Source organism: Equus caballus, chromosome 2, assembly GCF_041296265.1.
Source record: "Equus caballus isolate H_3958 breed thoroughbred chromosome 2, TB-T2T, whole genome shotgun sequence".
In the NCBI taxonomy this organism is placed as follows: Eukaryota; Metazoa; Chordata; class Mammalia; order Perissodactyla; family Equidae; genus Equus; species Equus caballus.
In genome coordinates this window covers 109,061,773-109,085,429 of record NC_091685.1, presented here as the reverse complement: position 1 = coordinate 109,085,429, position 23,657 = coordinate 109,061,773, and the positions used below count along the sequence as shown (strand labels likewise).

The window sequence follows — 23,657 nt, the reverse complement described above, 5'->3', positions numbered from 1 at the left end:
CAGAGCTCTAGAAAAGATTGATATTTATTCCTGTGGGCCTAACAAAATGTTCTTTCTAGTAAGTGAAGCTTTATTTCTATAACTAGAATCTATCTTTGTGTGTATGTGTGTGTTGAATATTTGTGTTCTGTTGCTTACCAAAGACACGTCAGCAGTATGTTATTCAATGAGACGAGGGCTAATATCAGCTCTGTTTTAATGAGCTCTGTGTGCCGGACACTGTTCTATGTGCTTCACACCATTTATCTCATTTGATTATCACCACAGCCTTGTGAGCGAGGTACTTTAATGTCAAGGTTACTGATAAAGAAACAGGGGCACATGCAGGTTAAATAATTTTCTAGTCATACAGGTGAAAATGACAAGGCCAGGATTTGAACCCATCAGTAGAGCTTTAGCGTCCATGTCTTTCTTTAGAAATTAATTGAGGGCAAGAAAAAGCTCTTGTTTAATATCTAATTTCAAATAGCATCTAGATGAAGGTAGTAAATGTATTAGAAAATAATGGAGGCTATATACATTCAATTTTTGACTACTTCTACTTTGAATAAATTAGGATGAATGGCGTATTTGTTAAAGGGTGAAATGTTAGGAAAGATCTCAATTCTAGTCACAGACCTCTACTAACCCTGACATCAGGGATACCACTTTAACACTTTGGCGTCAGATTCTTTATTCAAAGGAATCAGATGAGGTGATGTATAAAGTCTTTGCCAATTCTGAAATTCTGTTGTCATCTTCTATGTTATGACTCGATGGTCTGTGAGTCGTATGGGATGGTGATGGTTTCAGTTTTCTCCACGTTCCTCTAGAATCCTTACTTGTAAAAGTGAAACTGAGCGTCGTGAAAGGATGTAAACCTACGAGCATGTTCGCTTATCTTTGAAGCTCTTGCCACATTCCAGAAGTTTGGGGACAAGCTCCTATTTTCAAAACCATGAAACAGTGTAAATTGGTAAGCTTGACAATATTCCACAACAGACTACTAAAAATATTCTTTGGAAAAACTCAGGAAGGGAGGTGCTCTCTATAAGGAGCCATCTTGGCTTCAGTACAAATAAGTTAAATGCAATAAATATCACTTCCTTATTCTACAGATTTCCTGATTTCAAAAGAACCCTGGCCTACTTTTTAAGAGCTTTAGCAAAATGTATTTCACACATTGTAAAGTTCACTCTTTTAACGAGTACAGTTCAGTGGTTTTTAGTATATTCACAGAACTGTCCAGATTGACCCTTATTTTCTCTCGTTGCTTGTTCACGAGTGTCTATCCCATTAAAGTGTGCAGTGGTGGCGTTCTATCAATATTGGCTGAATAAACCACCTAATGAATATAAGGATAGAGCGGAGGGAGCCAGATAACCCTAGCTAACCCAAGATGAAATCGCAAAAACACAAGGAATAATTAAGTATTCACATATAGATTCCCAGAAGCATGCAAGTGATTAAAAGAACACATTTATTTGTAATATTAGCACCTAGAGAAGCTATATAGGCTTGTTAGCATCAGATCAATTATCAAGTATGACATTTGTCCCTTATAGAGCTTGAGTAACTTTTTGTAGGACTTAAGTTCACGGACACGTCTTGGCATCTTCAGAACAAAATGAATTAACACTGAGGAGTTGTTTTTTTTTTTTTAAATATATTATCACTTGAGAAAAGGCATCACATTCAGTGGCAAAGTTTGAAATTTTCCTATAGGCCTTAGTGATTTAGCAACTTAAAACCAAGGAAAAGAAAGTTTGAGCACTGTTTTAGGTTCCTTCTTGGTGAATCTAAATTGAAAGTATAGCAAGAAAATTTTCACTGGCAACTTCTTTTGTCTTAACATTTAATGGCAAAACATTTGGGGACATAATTTGACATTTCTTTTATTGACATGTTTAAAAACATGCTGTCAAAGAGAATGAAAAATATTAACTTGCTAAACTAACTTTTGAAAAGTGAAAGTAATAGATTGTAAAACTCTAAAAGAAACACATTGATATTTTCTAAGTTGTATGTAGTCTTTCTCTTCAAATTTTGAACTTACTTCATACTTGCTGTATTTTAAAGAATCCAACTTCTAACTTATAGTTCCCATGCTTTTATGGAGTTTATTCTTAGGGAAATTAGGTGGGAGAAGATGGTTATCTACTTAAATATATAAATTGAAAGAGGTAAACCTTGGCTTCTTTGAATACCATTAACATAATCAAGGAGTAAAATTAACTTGCAAAAGTCAAGTCATTTTTGTCACAATGAATAGTCTATGTTGAGGTTTTTTTTAGAAAATCCTTTAAAAAAGAAGGACCTATACAATGTAATGATGTAATGTACAAGTGATTTTTAAGTTTAATGGGAATTTTACGTAGAAATTTGCATAATGCTTTTTCATGTATAATATGTAGAATATTAAAAATTATTGTCAATAAAATCATGAAGATGTTTAATCACTCTTTAGTATTAGTAAAAGAGTTAATAAAAACTATTAAAACTCTAGTTTATTCTCTTATTAAAAACTATTCTCTGATTAACTGAATAATCACAGGCTCGAGTGTCTAAGTACAACCATTAGAGGAAAGGGAGAGATTTCCTGTGACATTTATTAATATAAACAGACTGTGAGAATTCTATTAGTCTAGACAGGAGAACTGCAATGTTTCTTTTGTCTTCTTTATTAATTTTGACGGATTTGAAGTGCTTGCAATTCTGTACTACCAGGTTTCCATGATTCACCTACTCAGATATAGTTTAATTTTTGCTTACTTACCAGGTGTTTAAAAAATGTGATCGTTTCTTAAATAGGAGTGCAGAAAAAAACTAATGAGTAATAGATTACACAAAACATTTTTCTTTCTTTTTGGTTTCACTGAAGAGAGCATACCTTTGAAAAATAAAATCAAAGCATCTATAGATATCATCCTATTCATAGTTATGTAGTCATAAATTGAGAAGGAGTGAGAATGTATTGGAGAAAATCATCAAACCATATTTCATGGAGAGGGTTAGTTGTAGTCAGTAAGTATTTGTCATTGGCATGTCTCTTCCATTACTCTTGAGTCTTATCTCATGACTTGCATAAGAATACAGATGTTTTATCGTATTTTGCATGATTTTTTCTTTCTACTGGGAGAATATTTTTCTGCTGCAGTTCAAAGATTTCTTGAAAGCGAAATATTTATTTGAAAATTTACCTTTCTTTTGATATTGTTATTTTACTAAAAAACTTGGTACTTTGGCTTTGACAATGAAAAATAGAAGACAGCCTTCGATACTGAAATATTTTTTTTGGAAAACTATTTTGTAATTTATTTCTTTATTTTTGTCGTTCAAAAATTTTCCTCCTATTGATTAGTTTTTACTTTGAAAATTGTCAGGGGACCATTCTTAGGACTTTCATTATTCAACGTTCTTGTAATAGTTGTTGGTTCACCCCTGCTCATGTCCTCTGCTCTTAATTTTGTTTATAAAACACCATTCTCTTCATTTGTGTGTATCTAACAACAAAATGTGCTACTGCAATGAGTACATTGGCTTTTTTTAGGAAGATTAGCCCTTGGCTAACATGGGCTGCCAATCCTCCTCTTTTTCCTGAGGAAGACTGGCCCTGAGCTAACATCCGTGCCCATCTCTTCTACTTTATAAATGGGGCTTTATATGTGAGACACCACAGCATGGCGTGCCAAGCAGCACCCGGGATCTGAACCAGTGAACCCCGGGCCACGACAGCAGATCGTACACACTTAACCGCTGCGCCACCAGGCTGGCCCCTACATTGGCTTTTAAGTCATTGAATAAACATATATTAAGTGCCCCCTGTATGTTAGATATTGTACTAGAAACTAAACATTCCATTGAAGCTCAGAAGAGAAACTGTCTTTCTAAGTTCATTGAAATAGTATTTCCAAATTTAATTAAAGCACAGAACATTGTGAAAAAATTTTATTTGGACAATAAGTTCAAGATTTTCAGAAGATATATTTTACGTTTTACATCAGATAAAAACTATATTCATTCCTGTTTATTGATGAGTTAATACTGTTTCTATAAATGAAAATTATTGTTTTGAAATAAAAACCCCACAAAACTCAAAAATGAGACTTTAATCTTACAGTTTGAGATAGTTGTTTAAAATATATAAGGAAATGTAAGCAATATACTGAGTAACTAAAATAAAATAGGATAAGCTATAAGTCAAAACTTCATGTCTTTCGTATCAAGTAATAGAAATTTCTTCCAAGGTGAAGACTAATGTGCAAAATTGAAATGGGGCAGAGGAATTATTTTGGCATTGCAATAATTCCATAAGAAAAGTCTAGCCAAGCCTCATGTGGTACTTGAAAGCCGCTAAAGATGGAGTCTCTGTATTCATGGGGCTGCATTCTCTTGTTGTAGATGTGCTATTATTGTCCTCTTGTAGTGTTCCCTTTCTTTCATAATTTTCTACTCTTGAGAAAGACAGTCTGATTCACCCAACCCAGCCATGATTTGCTCCTCTTGAGTCAGGTATTCCCACCGCCTTCGCCTCGTCTTTGGATTGTAGGAGGGGGAACTTGAAGGTCCTGTCTCATTTTGAGCTGCCCTTCTACAAGTTAGGGGTATGGCATATTATGTGAAGATGGAAAGTTATGCAGGGTAGGAAAATTTATTAGTCGGCTCATAGCAGTAAAATATCTCACAGTACATTCATATCGCAGATATCACTATACATTAACTTTTTTCTCTTCTTTTTGCCTCTTATTTTAAACAGAGCACTAATCCATTGTTTAGAACATGAAAATTAAGTAAAATAGTCAGTTAATGAATCCATTGTTTTGCCTTGTGTATCTGTTAACTATTGCCACAATCATGCTGCATAATAAACAGCCACAAAATCTCAAAGGCCTACAGGAATACACATCTATTTTCATGCATCTGTGAGTAGGCTACAGTTGGGCTGACCTAAGCTGGGCTCAACTGGGAAGCTCTACTTCAGATGACAAGTCTCTCAGTTAGCTGGGACTCCTTGACTCAATACCTGTTGTTTTCCTTGTGCTACCAGGGGACTGGCAGGGACATATTGTTCTAGCGACCGTGACAAGGTACAAGAGGGCAAGTATATTTCAAGTCTCTACTTGTGTCATATTTGTAAATATCCCATTGACCAAAATAATTATTGTGGATGAGCCCATGGTCAAGAGACAAATTCCACATTTAGGGGGAGGGACTGTGTCGTTGCTTACAGGGAGGGTGAAGAATTGGGGTCAATGATTCCATCTACCGCAGTTGTATCTTTAATATAAATCAAATTATTTTTCTGTTTTTCAGCAGTCTTAATAGAAGCCTTATGTATTTTATAAAATCCAGTATCTACTGGGCAAAAACAAAAGTGAAGAAAAAAATTGCTGGGATATTTTTATTTGTTTTATGCTACATTTTCCTTTTGATATGTGTCTGTCACATTCAGATTAACATCTATGAAAAGGGTACTACAGGATGCTTTTGCAGGGTGTTTGTTTTGAAGAATGGTATAAAAATTTCCATAAGTTTCATGTGCAACCACACATATTTTAACTTGATCTTTTATTCTGCATTTACTTTTGGGCGTACTTAAGAATCTGTTAAAATGCAGAAATTATGCAGTATTGATTTCAGGAAAAGTTGAAGTGGTTACACATGATTGCCTTTGCCTTAAAAGAAAACCTTATTTGGTTCTAATTTGAACAATATTGAAAGCACAACAAAACTAGCTTTTTATTATGTCACCACACATTTAGCAAGTTATGGAAAGCATTTTGTTTCAAGAATGGAGTTAACTGTGTCTTGTCCGCACTTCTAGCCATTCTTGTAATTTCTGGCTGCTCTCCAAGTCTGCCTGTTGTTACTCACACATATTTCTTTCCTAGTAAGAAATAGATTGAAATCCCAGGAACATATGTTGTTGACTGCTAGAAGAATTTTAGTGGTGAGAGATTAATGTAATTGCTTTTGTTTGAGAAATATAATTGGTCATAGTTACATACATGTAGCTTATATAAGAAATATGTTCTGCTTTAAAACTCATTATGTTTATCTGTGCTTTAAAAAATTAAACTAAAAAGAATCTCAAATGTCTATCTTCCTTCTTTCTTCATATTCCAAAATACTTGGAATAGAAACAGTACAAATTGGTGTGAAACACATACACAGATAACTAAATATACACATAACTTAATTTCAAAATATTTATTAGCCTAAAATTCCAAAAGGAGGAGTATTCTATTTCTAAAATTAAATGTCACTTCCTCAAATATTATCACTATATAATGTTTCTTTTAGAAAGTGTTTTCTATAAAACAGTACAGTAAAATGGTGTTTAGTATGTATAACATTTTAATGCTTATTTTCCAGTAAAATGCAATGGTTTTTCAATTTTTCCTTGCCTTTCTAAAGAAAAACTGTCCCTAAATGCAGAGATTTACTTTCTGATGGTCCCTGACCTTCAGTAGAGTTTGGGCCTGCAATAGACCTGTGTTCTCAAGAATTTATGGTTCACTCACCCATGCAATAGTGCCTCTATTGGTTTTCCCTAATAGGTCACAACTAGCCCTTGCCAGTCTTTCCTAGCGTGGGATCATAGGTCTTTTCTCCAAAATTTGATTTCTCCCATTTTCTTTAAGATTTCAGTTTCAAAGCTTTTAAAGAAATACCGTCAAGATGAGACAGTACACTATTATTACAGCTACACAGTCTACTTTGAATTAGGTCGGTTATACATCATAAATAAATAAATACCTAAAAGCATTGTTCACAGAGATGCTCGGACCTTGCATACCTATGTAGTCCCAACATTACGGTCCTGACATTTAGGACTTTTTCAGTGTAAACTCTTCTTTGCTAGGGCCTTCTCATAACTAAAATATGAGTCACTTGCAAACCATAATAGATTTTGGCTCTGCAACATGATGAAGTGTTCTGGATGTAGTGAAACATTTCACCCAGACTCATGGCAGCAGAATTCCCAGTGGTCACCCAAAATAGGGAAAGAAATGAAGAACAAAATTGAAGGAAATATGCAAACCCTGGCACCATCCTTTCATGGCAATACAGCTCTTTATTGTTGTTAAGAAATGGAATTACTTAGAGTTTAAACCCATAAATGATAGTACTAGGAAGTGTTGAATTTTCTTTTTCCTAATGGCTGAATTTAACTCTAAACTTGAAATTTTAAAAAGGAATCAGATATATGTTCTACCAAATGAAAATATATGGCTAGTTCTACAAAAACAATAATGTAGAATGTCAAACTTTCTGCTGAAATTTAATTAGACCTTCTGCTATGTAATCTCAGTATATACAGGCTTTGACATAAATTTACTAAATAAAGCCTCGTTATTGGAAGCCTAGATAGCATGCAAAACGTGTCAATCGCATTGAATTAAATGAGTCATGTAGCATTTGGCTTCATTTAAAGAGAGAACACGTGAAGCTATTGCCAAACAGTTTAAATATAAATTTGATTATTTACTTGAGCCATGGTTTTGATATTTCTATCCTGACATCTTTGTTTAATACATGTTGCTCTTGATTCCCAAGTTTAATGTCAAGTCACAGAATGTTCCTTTGCACACACCACCCTGGCTCGGTGATGTTGAGTTGTCCCTTAGCATTGAGCCTCTCACGGCATTGCAGGCACACTCCTACTGCACACACACTCATCGCAGGCAGGAAAGGTGGAGTTTTCCTTTTCAAGGCCAAGGGAAGTGACAGCTCGGGCGTGATGTTGTACTGATCCCCGGGTGGATTTCAATTTGGTGAATTTGCTTTCGACTTCAACTCCTCTCTTGAGCCTCCATACAGAACATTAAGTGGTGGGTCTCAGCATCTTGTTTCACTCTGATGAAATAAAAATTGTTTTGAGTGTAAGATTAGACTTTTTTCTTCACTAAATTTCAGTAGCACCTACACAATATAAACTAGGACATCATCTAGCAAAGTGTTATTGGAGTGACATCATAATGACCTATTAAGGGTAATGTACACTTGAACAAGCTCAGTTATTCTTTCAGGTTTACTCATGACGTTTGTACTGTTTAGTGTAGCTGCTTCTGAAGTAGTGCTGGGCCTTGCTTAGGATCTTAAATACCAATCTCCCAAGTGGGAGATTTTCTGAACAAAATATACATAAGATGTTTTTCTGAAGCTCTTTAAATTTCAAGTCAACATTCTGAGTATGAAGTTATTGAATTATCAGCTATGACTTCATAGCATAAACATTTTACATGCTGGCATAATGGGCACACAAGAACTAGGAAATCAATAAGATTGCATTGGTTCTAAATATCATTGTAATATAGGACAACTTTGATTAATCACTACTTATACACCAGTAATATATCTATTTTATTAAATATGCTGAGCATGTGACTCCAATAAAAATGTAAAAATAACCTGGGTTTGCTTTTAAAACAGAATTATCTCTAGGGGAAAAGTTACATGCTAGGCATGGATAAGTTATGAGAATGGAAATATGAGCAGGACAATTCTTACTTTCAAAATCTCAGAGCCTAGAAATCACTAAATTGAGCAGAACAAATGACCTTCAGTAACCTGAGGATATTTGCAATGACCAATTTCTGCAATATATGAATTTATTAAAGAAATCAGAGCAGGAAAATACTATTACTGAAGAATATTCTTGGCAGAACTGTTAATTAAAAAGTGTATTTGAATACAATCTTGATGGCATTATCATACTATCTTTGGAGGTCATACATGTGAACTCTAAGCATTATTTTTGGTGCAATGCTTTGTCACAATTTATGTGGCCTAGGTTATAGTATTATTTGAGGAATTTCATTTTGGGGTGTCAGTTCCACAAAAATAAAAAGACAATAGTGTAAATAATTATGTTTGCCATGAAAAAAACAACTAATCAAGCACTATTTACCTTGGTGCATCTTCTTTTTACTATTTTATAGTTGGTGTATTTTATGTCCTTCCCACCAAATGATTTTAATCATTTCTGAAAATGAATATTTATGATTATGTCTTTTAAGAAAAAGAAAGCTTTGTAGACATTGTAAAAGCAATAACCTTCACTGATATCTACAGAGAATTTAACTACAGTTTCTTTACTTACAATATATACCCACCACCTTTCTGCCTTGTCATGAGAACTCTCACAGATTAGTTTCCCTTAATGTAAATATGAAGGAACTTAAAAATGAGCAAGAATGTGGTAAAAAGTATATATGGAGTAGACAAATATTAATTTCTTCAAAAATCATTTTTCTGTGGACATCAAATGCATATTTGTATGCAAGATCATTGTCTTCATGCAAAGATTAGAGGCATTGATCTAAGGCATATCATTCAGCTTGCTCCCAGCTCTGGCTCTCTCTGCAGGTCTCTGGAAAAATCAATGGGCTAGTGTTAGGAGGCTGATGATGGTTTTTCTTAGATAGACCACTTGACATTTCAATGCCTCGCTTTTGATTCTCTGTAAAATAAAGGAGATGGACAGATGATATTTAAGATTCCTTCTAAAATTTTTAATACATCTACTTGCAAGTAAATAGATTTCTGAACTTTTACTACTGTAAAGTCTATAATTTCCCAAAAGGAAAAAAAACCCGATTGTTTTTCATCCTTATTTTATTAGGAACCATTTTATGTAGGTTGCGGGAAGGTTGTGAATTAAAAATATGTTTTAGTTTTTTATCTTGATTCACTAAGAACTACTTTATTTAGCTTGCAGAGAGGTTATGAATTTAAAAATATGTTTTTCGTTGTGGTTGAGATAGTAACCACAGTGCAATTATCAGTTTATTAACCAGGGAATGAGCTCATAGTGGATCTTGCTATTTTAGTCAATTCCTTAGCTGCGACTAAAATGTAGTACTTTCATAATATCAATTTAAATAGATGAAATACCATGTTTTATGGTTATATCTACACATATGTAATGATTTGATAATTGCTATTGCTCATTAACAATTACTAATGGATTATATACTTGTAATCCGATTCATTCACTTAAAAAAATAATGATAAATCCCCAAGACATAATATCATTCTTGATGCAGTGCAGGATAAAATGATAGATTGCATATTACAGAAAAAATTTTAAAAGAGGAAAGCCTTGCACTAATTTCATAGCAACTATTTGCACAGTAAGATTTTTGGTTTCTAAATATCCATTTAACTATTCAGCAAGCTGAATATCAAGGACTCTTTTCCTTCGGCATAAGCAAGTTTAGTGACAATATGTAAAGCCATATTCTTTATTTAACTTTTACTTTTATTAAACTACCAAAAGACTGACCGTTTTTGAATTAATAGGTCATTAGCTCCCTTAGTCTCTGTCATGTTTTTGCCTCTAAATATAATTGTTCATTTACCAGGGTTTCACTGCCCAGGGATCAGGTGTCTGAGCCGAGAAAGTCATTATTCTGGAGGTACCTAAATGGTGACGGAGGTGGTAGCAGTGGACAATCGGCTGCAGCTGATGTTTTTGTTATGATTAAGTCAACCACAAAGCTGCCAACTGCCCCTGTAATTGTAGCAGGTGAAACCACATATGTTCCCGAAGGGCCAAATAGCTAGGACAAAGGTCAACACTCGATAGGCAGACATAAAATATGCAACTGCCTTATCTTCATGGTGTAATGTTTCTTTCATCTTGGAGAGTCAATTTTCATGAACTTTCAGAATTGATACCTTGAGAATGCTGCCTAGACTTAAATTATGGAAGCTGTTGGCAGTTTTTATTTGCTTTGTTTTCATTTAAAATACAGCCATTTGTGAAGGGAAGCTTCCGAGTTCAAAATGTGATTTTGTGGGTTTTTTTCAAAGTGAGTATTTAGGTGCACTTATTTTCTTTATTCAAGTCTAAACAAATGTACAAGATAAATGTAAAGCAGTAAAGGGGCAGTGCTAGCCCTCAAAGCTTAGCTATGCAGTAGTTTTTGGTTTGTCTTGTGAAAGAATGGAATGTATTTTTCAACATATACATTGTTTACTTTAGGAATTATAGACTATTTTTAAAGAAAGATCTCAGAATTTTAAAATAAACCACTAATAACCATTGTCTGTATTATTTAAAGGGATCTAAATTGTACAGAAAGAAAAGAGTCTTGACTTAATTCTTGTTTCCAGATATCTTCTCTAAACTTTGTTTGATTCCTGTGTTTTATATGATAACCTTTCAAAACAAATCATACCAAATCTTAGTCCAAAGAAAGCATAGTAATGGAATAAGACTCTTAGGTTGGTGGCAGATCCAAGAGTGAGCCAAGCACATGTGAGGATCTGGAATCGTCAGGAGGATGGTAACCGCCAAGGGCAAGATGTAAGCCAGTTTAAAGAATGATCATTGGCGTAGGGGGCAAACTTCTTGGAAACAAGATGTCAGCAATGTGTTTTCCCAAAGATAACTGTAAATGTTTCTATTTGTATATATTTCTATTTTCAAACTTTCCTTCTTCCGTGCAAGGGACCATGACCTGTCTTATTTTCTTCTGTATTTTTAGTGACTAACGTATGCCTATTACGTGGTAGATTCTACAATATTGAATGAATAAACATTGTAATCAGTGACCACTTTATAGACAAACAGAGTCCACAGTCTTGGAATTCTTGATGGGTAGACACATGGCACAAAGGGTCAGGAGAAGTGAAGGGGTTGCAGGATAACACCTACCTGTGCCAATGAGTTCACATCTCCTCTCCTAGATAATTCATGCTCCAGGAATGGAGAGAACTTAGAGAAGGTGGGCAGAAAGCTTTCCAGGAATCTCTGAGAAATTGTGGAGTAGAGAAGAGGGACTGAGGGACTGGACAATTAAGAGAAAATACCCAGATTTTCCAAAAAACAAATGGAACATGAAGTTCTTAACTTTTTGATTGACAATCTAACACTGATTTTGGGAAAAAAGACAGCCTGACTTATTAAATGGATGACCTATGGTATCCTTAATCAAAAATATAACCTTTGCGTATATCAGAATACCATCATGAAATGTTCTAGATCTGTGTTCATAACTGGTTGATTATGGCCACATTCAGAAATGTTTAGTTTTGAACTGATTAATATATAACTAAATTTATTCTTTCAAATAAAAAAGGAAACACTTTTCTATACCTGAAATGATACAGTTGGCCCAAATCTCATAGAGCATACGTGACAAAAGACTTCTAGTGCTATGCCTAGGGATCACCTAGTCTAGTTTGTGTTTTATAAAAAATTTTGACACAGAGAAATTTATTGGCTAGCCCAAGGTAATATGTTTAGTTAATTCAAATGTAAGTGATCCAGATACCAGACAGAAATAATATGCACATTTATGAAAATATATTTATATAGCTGTGACATATATTTTTCAAGTATGATTCATTGTGTTTATTGAACACACACACCTACACATGAGAGAGACGGGTTTGTATAGTAGTAAAGAAAATTTACTGACTTATTGGCTCTGTGGCATTTAGTAATTACTTAACCTTTGTACCTTTGTTAACTCATTTCTCTAATGGGGGGATAATATTATTTGCTTTTGACGATTTTATATGTATAAATATGTGTGTGTATGTGTATGTATGTACACACACACATATACCCTAAAACAATGTCTGGCACGTGTGCTAGTTAGTTTGTTATAACTATTAAAATATAGAAGGGGCTCACTCATTTCATGCACTCACCATTTACAATCAGGAGTCTTTCTGGTCTACCCACATGTTTCTAGTGTGTCGTACTGTTTCCTGATGCATCTTTGATGTCATATTTAATTGATGCCAATCTGGATACTCCCTACTCTCGATTTAGTATTCTTTCCTACATACACATACACACACACACACTCATATACACTTACATAAACACACACTCATATATGCACATTCTCTCATAAATATATTTACAAAATCTCTCTCATGCACACACACCCCCAACCTCACACAAGGTTGGCATGTTGATTTCCATTTAGACCAAGTGACAAAATTATGGATGAAAGATAATTGAGAATCTTAAAAAAATTCTATTAAGTTAAAAAGTCAGGGTTAAATTATGAGGTACTTGGATCAGTTGTCTCTTATTCTTCATTTATTTTTCTACTGTATTTTAGGACTATGCAACATCTATGAAAATTCGCACATATGTAATATGAAGATAATTTCTGATGAATGTTAATGATTATATTCTTGGATGACCTTCAGATGAGATTTCAGAGTTGTTGATTCTTAAATCCGAAGTTTTTAGCCTTTTGAGTTACATGTATATGTATGTATGTGTGTATTTCACAGCTCTTCCTGCGTGAAAGCTTAGGACATATTCACCATGTACCAGAGATGAACAGTGAAGTGTACTGGTTGAATCCAGGTTGTAGGACCTAGAATTCTGATTTAGTGAATCCCTTTTCTCAAGGTCTCTCTCTGGCTCTAAGGAACCCATAGGCCTGTCCTCACAGCTTGAAAACCGAGATTAACTTTTTACTGAACACTTTCCTCTGCGATAAGCATTTTGCCAGCATCATTAAAGTTTAGTCTTCATAAAATTCTCTAAGACACATTATTATCCCCATTTTAAGATGAGGAAATTGAGGCTAAAAGAATTAAGTGCTCAAACTTACCCAGCTAAAAGTTGTAGAGCCATAATCTGAACGCCAGTCTTTCTAATTCGAAAACCCACGCATTTACAACCATTCGTGGAAGCCGGAGATGCTCCTTATGGCCTGCAGTTGGAGCTATTGTGGATCTTCTCTGAAAGGAAGTGTAGAGAATGATGCTAGCCAAAACCAGAAGTGACATATTTCTGCATACCGAGACTGCCTGTCTTAACCATTTCCTAGACTAATTTAAGCCATTTGTTATTATTAAAACTCTCCTATTAAAAGGCAGAACTAGAGGTATAATATTTACTTAGTACTTAATTTTGTATATTGTTTTATGGTGGCGTCTTTTTATCAATCACTCATCCAGTTATTTGTATAGTTCTCCTATGTTCCCATTCATTCTTTGTCAGAGAATAATGACAGTCCTACCTACTGCTTCTCCCTCCACCCCACCCCATTCCCTCTCCTCCTGGAAGGGAGAAACCAGAATTCTTTTGCTCTCTCCTCTCTCCTCATATTAGTCCTCATCACTCTGGGATCTGATGGAGTTTTTACAGTACAACTATAAAAGATGACATTTCATCCTGTAAGAAAAATGTCCTGGTTATATCTTAGCTAAATGGATGGGTAGATTTTTCTTCCTGACTTAACTTTGTGACCCAACTGGGGAAACTTTCAGTTTTATTAGCAGCTGTCTTCCCTTTTCTTATCAGATATTCAGCTTTTAGCACCTAGCTCAAAAGAGAAAACACATGGTTTGAAGTTATTATTTAGACTCCACAAATCCTTCCTTCTAAACAATTTTTTCTTAGGTAGAGAAACAAATAGCTTTGACTAGGATCTTCCAAACCTGTTAATATTTACCATCTATATAAACACTGCATCTGAAAGGAATGGTTGTTTAGCTTTAGTCACATTAAGAAGCCCTGATACGAGTGGAAATAGAAAAGAAGACGTGCGTGCGCATTTTCCCCCCAAAGGTTGAGAGCTGGCTTTAAAGGGGAAAACTCTGAGAGTTTCTTAAAACAAAATGTGAACGTCTTTATTTTCCGCAGACATTAATTGACAATATGTCAACATTTCGGGAAGAAATTTTATGCCACCTCATCTGTGTGTCAGGCAACATTTAATGGTTGAATGACAGACAGTCGTAAGTCTGGACATTTCTTCACTGATGCGCATATCTGGGAATCAAAATGGCGGTTGCTCAGTGGACCTTTTCTAGTATAAACTCCAAGGCTACTATTTAAAATCAGTTACTGTTAACCAGTCAAATGATCTTTACTTGGATTTTATATTTTCCTACAAAGGTTTCACAACTTTCTCTAGGGTATTTTGTTGTTTGGATGTTATGTATAAAGATTCTGACCTTTTTGTGGAAGGCCCTGTTGAATGGACTCCTGGTATACCTTTAATTGGGATCTTGCAGACATGTGGCGCCTTCACGTGTTGTTTCTTCCTCTCCTTGTAGGTAGAAATAACACTTCAGGATATCAATGACAATCCACCGGTATTTCCAACGGATATGCTGGATCTCACTGTGGAGGAGAACATTGGAGATGGATCTAAGATTATGCAACTGACAGCCATGGATGCTGATGAGGTAGCTCAGAGCCTGCTTCTGAATTTTTGAAACCTAGTATTACAGTGATCTATCAAATTTCTACTATATGTTGACAAATCTTATTACCTAATAGTTAATCTTGAGCACTGTGTGCTCTTTTCCAAAGAATATTAATTCTTGAAATGTGATACAAGGATGCCAAGATAGAGACTATCTAGATGTAATTTTCCTTTGATCAGCAATTCACAATTCAGTTAATTGCTGGTTACATTTTAGATTTCTTACCCGAATTATTTTAATTTCTCAAATAATAGAAAATATCTGCAGACATATCCCTACTTTTTATGCCTTTATCATTCCAATTTGTTATCTTATAGCAGCTAAGGATTGATTTTTATTTTATTTGGAATTGAAAACAGTAAATTATTTAAAATTTTTCATTTAATTTGCATATATATATCAAAATATATAATTCAATAATAGACATATATGTTAAGAAAATTGTCTGGGCAAGCTAACAATTTTTCAATTATGTTAATAAACAGGAATTTCTTGCCTAGTGGTGAATGTGAAATTTAGGGGTACAATTTCAATTACTATCCTCTATATTTATATTTTAAGTTTAGCTACGTAATCATCATGCTTTAGATGGAATGGCAACTTATATAATTTGTAATTTACGTTTTCCCATGAAAAAAATCCATTGCTTGTTTTCTCTTTCTTGCTAAATATAAGGTTTAATTAATGTTCTGAAGTTGTGGAAAGCGGAACAATGTTCCCAGACACCAGAATCCTCTTTCTCCTTAAGCTAAGTCCAACACAGATGGGCGAATTTAATTTCCTTACCGTCAATTAAACTCAGAATTATCTGAAAACTTGATTTTGGGCCTATGATTAAGATCTTTATAAATTTATTTCTTTAACTTTAAAAAGATGAATAAATCAGTAAGATTAATTTTAACAGCCAATACGGAAGTGTAATGGCACTTAGTCGTAAATTTTGCCAAAAATCTAAGAAAAAGGAAACAAAATACAGCGTAAACATTTAAATGATTGTAGTTTTATGTTACAAAAGATTTGGTGTTTTAAGTTTAGTACCTTGTACTCAATTTTATATACAGAAAAGTTTATTCCTAATTCCAGCTACAATTACAAGAGTCATGTGACTGAATATTTCTATTACTATTGATAGATATGAATATCATCAACTATAATTTAGTAGATATTGCATTTTCTTAAAGCTTATCATTATTAATATATATTTAGGTATTTCAATTCATAAAATTTCATTAACTCATTTAGCAGAATAGCAAAAATGTAAGCTCACGCAAAAGACAATTCGTGTCAAAGGGTTGTAAATGTAATGACTATTTCATTGGCTATACTCTCTGTAGGAATAGAACAAATGAATCTTATTTATTTTGAGTGATTTATTCTAAGAGTGAAGCAATAATGATGTTAATTATAATATTTATACAGTCAGCTCTCCATTTCCAAGGGTTCTGTATACATAGATTCAACCAATCGTGGATGGAAAGGCCTATGCTGGTTGCATCTGCGCTGAACATGTACAGAATTTTTTTCCTGTCATTATTCCCTGAACAATACGTATAACAACTATTTACGTAGCATCTGTATCGCATTAGGTATTATAAGTAATCTAGAGACAATTTAGAGTATACAGGAGGATGTGAGTAGGTTGTATGGAAATACTACACCACTTTACATAAGGAACTTGAGTATCTGCTAGATTTCATTATCCACAGGGGGGTCCTGGAACCAATCCCCAGTGAATACCGAGAGATGACTGTATCTTCTAATAAGATATAAGACTGATTATTTGAAGGAGATGCCAACATTCAACCCTTTTAATAGTATTCTGTTGATACTGTTATAATTTTATTTCCATCCCTGTTTTTTCTTTTCAAGATATAGTAAATGAGGGTTAATACAAATTCAGTGCTTCCTGCATGTTTATTTTTCTTCGTCTGACTTTTCTATATGTGTTTGTATGTGTGCACACGCTTGCATTGCCTTCAAGTTGATCTTTTGAGATATGTTTATATTTATGATGACTTTTGAGGATGGCTCGGAAGGTCCTTCTGTCTCTCTGGATTTACATCAACACTGGTTTTAGTGCACTTTGTTTTATTTCTATCAATATTTGTTTTTTAAGTTTAAAAAAATGTAAATAAAGGGGCCACCCTGGTGGCATAGTGGTTGAGTTTGCATGATTTTCTTCAGCAGCCCAGGGTTCACGGGTTTGGATCCCAAGCACAGACCTACATACCACTCATCTGTGCTGTGGCAGCTTCCCACATACTGAATACAGGAAGATTGGCACAGATGTTAGCTCAGGGACAATATTCCTCACCGCCCCACTCCCCCGAAAAAAGTAACCTTGTGGACGTTATTGTTACAGCACAAAATTGAGGTTCTCTTGCCTCATGTGCATAAAAAAGCCAATTATTATGGCATCGGCTTTTGGGAAAAGAAATCAGCTTCCTTGCTAGATCCATCTGTGAGGAGACAGAGGCATATGCTCTTAGATCTGTCTCCTTGATTCAGGGCTTTGGCCACAATTTATGGGATGAGGGGCAGGGCGGTCTGAAGTGTGGAGATAGATGATTGGAAGTAAAGAGAAGTGAGGTAATTGATGATCTGGGCAAGGGTAGTCAAGCTTCATGCCTCTTCATAGGACACTTATTCAGAAAATGGGGGTGTTACCATGATCCGTGGGTGGAGTTTTTAGCTCCTTGACATAAAAAATGCCACTTATCCAGCACTTGCATGAGCTCAGTTGACGGGTTGGTGGTCTCAACCAGCCTGAACTGGACAAGGGCTTCTGATTCCTGAAAACCCACTCAATTATTCTGTTGATAAGATGGGGTCAGTTGAGCTGGTCCTGGAGGACTAGCCCATGGTAGTTACATTATCACTTAGACATCCTACAAAAAACAAATACTGAATGTAAGGTGATGATATCTAGGATATACAAGAAGTACAGTAGAGGTGCGATAGGGTGGGGAATTAAGGGGCAGAAAAGCGCAAGGCTGCAAAGCAGGAATAGACCAAGGAAATGGAGGGAGGGTTGTTAGCAATTCAGGGGAGAGAGGAATGCTGAAAAGGTGTGTTGGGTGTGACTGTACCTGAGACATAAAGATCTATCGCCTGTACTTTGTAATCAGATCTGTGTCTTTAGGGAGGTAGAGGGGTAGGTAGTGGGGGAAGACAGGAGAGGATGGAAGATTAGGAATTAGGTTCACCTACAACTTTAAAGGAAAGGAGGACATTTCTGTAAAGCTGCTCTTGCACTATTATTTTTTAAAGATTAAGCTCAAGAAGTTGCTTTCCTTCTTGAATACCTTTTCTCTTAAATTTTTTAGCAGCATTTTAATGACTACTGATTATTTCAACTCCTGACATGAGGAACTAACATTTCGTTGGCCCTATGCCAAACAGAATGGATACCTAGGCTTCTTATGGCATTCAGAATTATTGACTGTTCCTTAATTTGAATGGCTTATAATAAATTAATATTGATGGTTTTAGATGAAACTTTATTTTATTTTCTACTCTATTCTCAGCTTCTTACCTCTTAGTTAAATTTGAAAATATGTATATGTATATTTGAAATGCTTTCTCTCTTACCAAATGTTTTCTTTCTTCATCTAATTTGAGTTGGACTCAATATTGAAATGCAAGGGCTTTCTTTTCCTTGTGATCAGCATTAAATTGTCACACAACTGTCCAATGGATTGATTTTGAAAGATTAGAATGCTTTAAAATGCTAAGATTACGTAGGTCATCAGCAACTTATGTGTTGACATATTCTTTATTATTTGTATACTTTTGCTTAATTACTAAATCAAACATGAAAGTATTAGTATCTTAAAGAAATTCTGTTAGGGCACTGGAGAATAATGCCTGGCTAAGGAAATCAGTTTTAAAAACAGCATGAACATTTTCAACTTAATTTAAATATCATTTGAAACATGTGTTGGATCAAGATACACATCTTTCAGAAGCACGTGACTTTGTCAGTCTCTTGTTTCCTTTTATAAACAGAATTATTCTGCTTGTGATGGGACAGGATACCCGAGTTTTGCTTCATGGTATCATACTTGTTTTTGAAAATCCTATTTAAGGTTGTAAATGCATTTGCAATTTATAGCTATTTACTTTTAGAATTCCTTCCACATGCTTTGTCTCTTGTTCCTCAGGAGAGCAGAATGTTTTTAACCAGCATTATTTCCACCGTGCTACAGCTGAAACATGATATTTGTTTCTTGTGGTATTGCTGATACTGCATATTTTGGATATTAAATAAATAAATAGACTTTTCAAAAGACCTAATTAAATCATTACTCTTGGCCAGACATTTCAGACATTCACTAGAACTATTAATTCACCGCATCAGCTGATTTTGAATACAAAACAGAGTGTTTTATCAACAGTAGTCAGATGCTTTCGATTCTGTTTGGAAAAACTGTCATAACTTTAGGATTATTAACTATCATAGTCACTTTGTATACAGGGCATTTCTAAATTTCAAACAATTTGTGTAATAGCTTTAAATAAGTTTTTGTTTCTTTCCTTCCCCCTAATTTCCAAATACTTACCATTTTAATAGGTCAGAGTTGAACGTAGCTGTTTTCATACCTGGACTGCTTTACTAGAATAATGGAATTCCTTGTGAAACAGAACAAATAGTACAGAATGTGGTCAGATTAGAAGTCTAAAACTCTCATTGAATGTTTTTGTTAAACCATACAATTACAATAAATATGTTAGATACTCCATGTACACCTGAATATACAAGATAAATGTGGGTAGTATGTCAAACTCAGCTGTTCTATTACTAAACTGAAAAATGCTTTGAGGCATTCACTTTACTAAATTTCAATGTTGGCTTGGGGAATGTAGTACAAAAATATAGCGAATGCCACTAGATGCCATACATTTTGAAAGAATATTTTTGCCTTCAAGTGTTAGAAATCATCCCCTTATATGTTTGGCCGTGTAAGATAAAATATATTTAATCTATGAAGGAAAAGATGCATGGAAACTGCAGATGCTCTCATATCCCAGCATGTCAGCCTTATATTCCCGCACAGCCTAAATTTATGTTCTTCCTAATATCTTTCCTGAGAATTCTTAGCCTGGGTATTTTAATAAGTAAAATTCTAGAGATTGATAATTGCAAAAGTTAGATTTATTCTATATGAGTATATGTAAATCAAAAAGTAATTTTTGAAGTCAACAATTCCAACACACTTATATCTCGGTGTCAAGACTCAATAATTACATATAGTAGGAAATCAGAAAACATATTTTCCCTGGTATATATAGCAACTCTAATGATATTTTGATTCAAATTACTCATTTGGAGACATATCAGTCATCCAATACACTTAACCTATTATATTTCTCTTATTAAAAAAATAACAAAAATAGGAATAAAAATAACAACTAGTCATACACTTACTATTTCTCAAGTTCATTATATATTTAACTCATTTAATCCTTGCAAGAGTGCTGTGTTGTAGGCAATATTGTCACCCCAGTTGTCCAGACAAGGAAACATAGGCTCATAGAGGTTAAGTAGTTGCCCAATGGCACACAATTAATAAGTAGCGGAGCAGGATTCAACCCCAAAAGTATGACTCCAGAACATCAGATCTCAATCAGCACAGTGTATAATATTTAACTCAATATTTCAGTTATAATATACATAGTTAAAAATATCTAAATCAAACTGCTGATAATTTTAACAATATATAGATAGGTTTATAATAGATTTTAAAACACTGTGAAGTTAGCATGCCCCATCATCAAATCCAGATGGGTGCTTTAATTTTAATTCTCCTTAATTTCTTTACTTTTGGCTCTGCTCAAACCTACTCTTTCTTGAAACCTTCCCCTTAACCTCTGTGGCACGCCTTCTTTTGGGTCTCCTCCTGGATCCCTCCTCTTTCTTCCTCCTTCAATCTCTGTCTCTGTTCCTTCTCCCCACTCTTTAAATGTCCATATTCAGGCCTTATGCTGCTGTTCCTTTTTCTATTTATTCTAATTTAAATTATCAACCTATCTTGTGGCTTCAATTGTCACCTACATATGTTGACATTCATATCTTTTTCTCAACCCCCTTCTCAAATCCTAGTTGCCACATAACCATTTCTGTGAAACTACCCTTCAGTCTTTTAACATACCATACACAAAATTTTCCTGTATAATTTCTCCTGCATCAAAGTAAATCTTATCCTGAAATCTTCAGCATGAGTATTTGCCTAATTCCCAGCCAAAGTAATTTGAAATTAAAAAAATCTTTTTCCTTCTTTTTTACTTTTACCCATCACATAGAATTGTTGAAAGAAGGAAATTGAGAATATATGGGAATGTTCAACAAATGAGGACTATTGTTTCTATTATTTCTATATCCAATAATCTCTCAGATCTTACTAATTTGTCCTGTGCATTATGTTGGGTACATAATAAATTTAGAGTCTAATTTCCAGAGCAGGATAGCCAGGGGTCAAACTCCCATATCTCAGTCTCTTTATCTTCAAAATGGGGATAATACTACTTCTCTAAGTGGTTTGCCTTTAAGGATTAAATCAATTAGTGCCCATGAAGTGAGGCGCTCAGAGCAGTGCTTAGCACTTCATAAACACGTAATGAATATTCTGCTTTCCTCAACCTTTCCATTCCTTCTGCCAACTTCCTAGTTCATGCTTCAAAGTTTTTGAGGACCACAACTCAAAGACCTGAGAGAAGATGAGAAATCATCCCTGCTTTCACTTTATAGGACAGGGACTTGGAACCTGCAAAGAAACAGATTGTGCAAAGTTTCACCTGGAGGAAATGAAGCCCCAGTCTCTTGGGCCCAAACTGTGCTTGCTATCTGCCTTCTCTGAACCCTCCCCACTCTAGTCCATCCTACATTATCAAGAGCCTTAAAAGATTGCTTCCAACTAAAACAAGATGAATGGTTTATTGGCCGTAAAACTCAGACCAGTTTGTGTTACAATGCAGATTCTTCAAAATATACCCATAATGTAATATTTTAGCTTGACTTTCTTCTTTCGTTCTACGTTGAATCTCTCCACACTGCCCAACTGTTCAACAGTAAGTAAGCCAAGCGCATCATTCTCCTTCCCTCTGCACTTTTGCCTCAAATGTTTGTCTTTAGTCTTTGCTTTTAAAACATAAAAAATGCCATTCTACGAAACCCAATTCAGCTCCACACACACTCTCCGTTATTTCTTCCCTGCATAAATCAACTCAAAATTATCCCTTTCTCTTCTTGGTTCTTACGGTGCTTATTGCAAGCTTCCTCCATTTAGCACTTGCCCAAATGAATGACCTTTTCATGCTGAAGCAAGAAGAGCACAAGCTCAGAGTCAGGTAGATGTGGGTTTGAAATCTACACTAGCACTGCAGTGCAACCATGTGTAAGTTAACAAGCATCTCGGAACCCAGTGTGTTCATTTGTGGAATAGTATGTCACGGAGTTGTGAACTGCAGTAGGATAATGCATACGTAGTGCTTGGCACAGAGCAAGCCTTTAGCAAAACTTCTGGTTATGTGGTTAATAGTAGTAGTATCATCTGTATTTTCCACAGTGACAACTTTACTCCTTCCCATGTGTCTATTTTATGAATTAAAAAATTATGTAGACAGTGTGTAGCAGGCTGAGATTTGTGTTATTCAATGAAGTGAGTGGTGAAAGACTGTGTAATGATGTACTACACTGGACTGTTAGCTTTTGAAATCTTACAGTATCGTATGAAATTAAGCCCCAAAGCCTCATTTTGTCAAATACGTATTCAACATAAGGAGCACTGCTCTTACTGTTCTAGTTCTAACAGTTCACATCCTCATCTTTTCTTCTTAGGGTGCAAATGCTCTCGTCACATACACCATCATTAGTGGAGCTGATGACAGTTTCCGCATTGACCCTGAATCTGGAGATCTGATAGCTACCAAGAGGTTGGACAGAGAACGCCGTTCCAAATATTCCTTGCTGGTTCGCGCCGATGATGGTCTTCAGTCCTCAGATATGAGAATTAATATCACAGTCAGTGATGTGAACGACCACACACCCAAGTTCTCCAGACCTGTGTATTCTTTTGACATCCCAGAAGACACAACCCCAGGTAGGTGATGCACCCGTAAGTGTATTTGTAGGGATCACCTTTGACTACAGTTATGGACTACATTTTGGCTGTTATTAATTAGTTTAATTAGTGACAAGCTTTTACCATATACTATTAGGTATAAAAATTTGTATGCTGAATTTTTGTGATTAACCATGTTTGCTACAATTCCCAAGCAAATTACTAGACTTCTGAGAGCAGATGAAGTTAGCCATCCATCTGATTACTAATTACAGATATTTCTGTTGCTGAAAGTATTTGTAACATGGGTTGGTAATTTTTCTGGCAACCACAATTTTGATACTGTTTTTCCACTTTAAATATGTCTAATGTGATTATGCTGCTGTGTATAGAAAGAGCAAAGAAAAGCACGTGAAA

General features: G+C 34.9%; 1 protein-coding gene across 2 annotated transcripts in view; it reads left to right on the top strand.

The window, feature by feature from the left end:
* FAT4 (FAT atypical cadherin 4) overlaps positions 1-23,657 on the top strand; it is a 157,174-nt gene that overhangs the window by 54,443 nt on the left and 79,074 nt on the right. For both annotated transcript variants that reach the window (XM_070259465.1, XM_070259475.1), the window contains 2 exons: positions 15,028-15,159; positions 23,018-23,279. In XM_070259465.1, the coding sequence (XP_070115566.1) occupies positions 15,028-15,159; positions 23,018-23,279 (394 nt within the window). The remainder of the gene's footprint in view (positions 1-15,027; positions 15,160-23,017; positions 23,280-23,657) is intronic.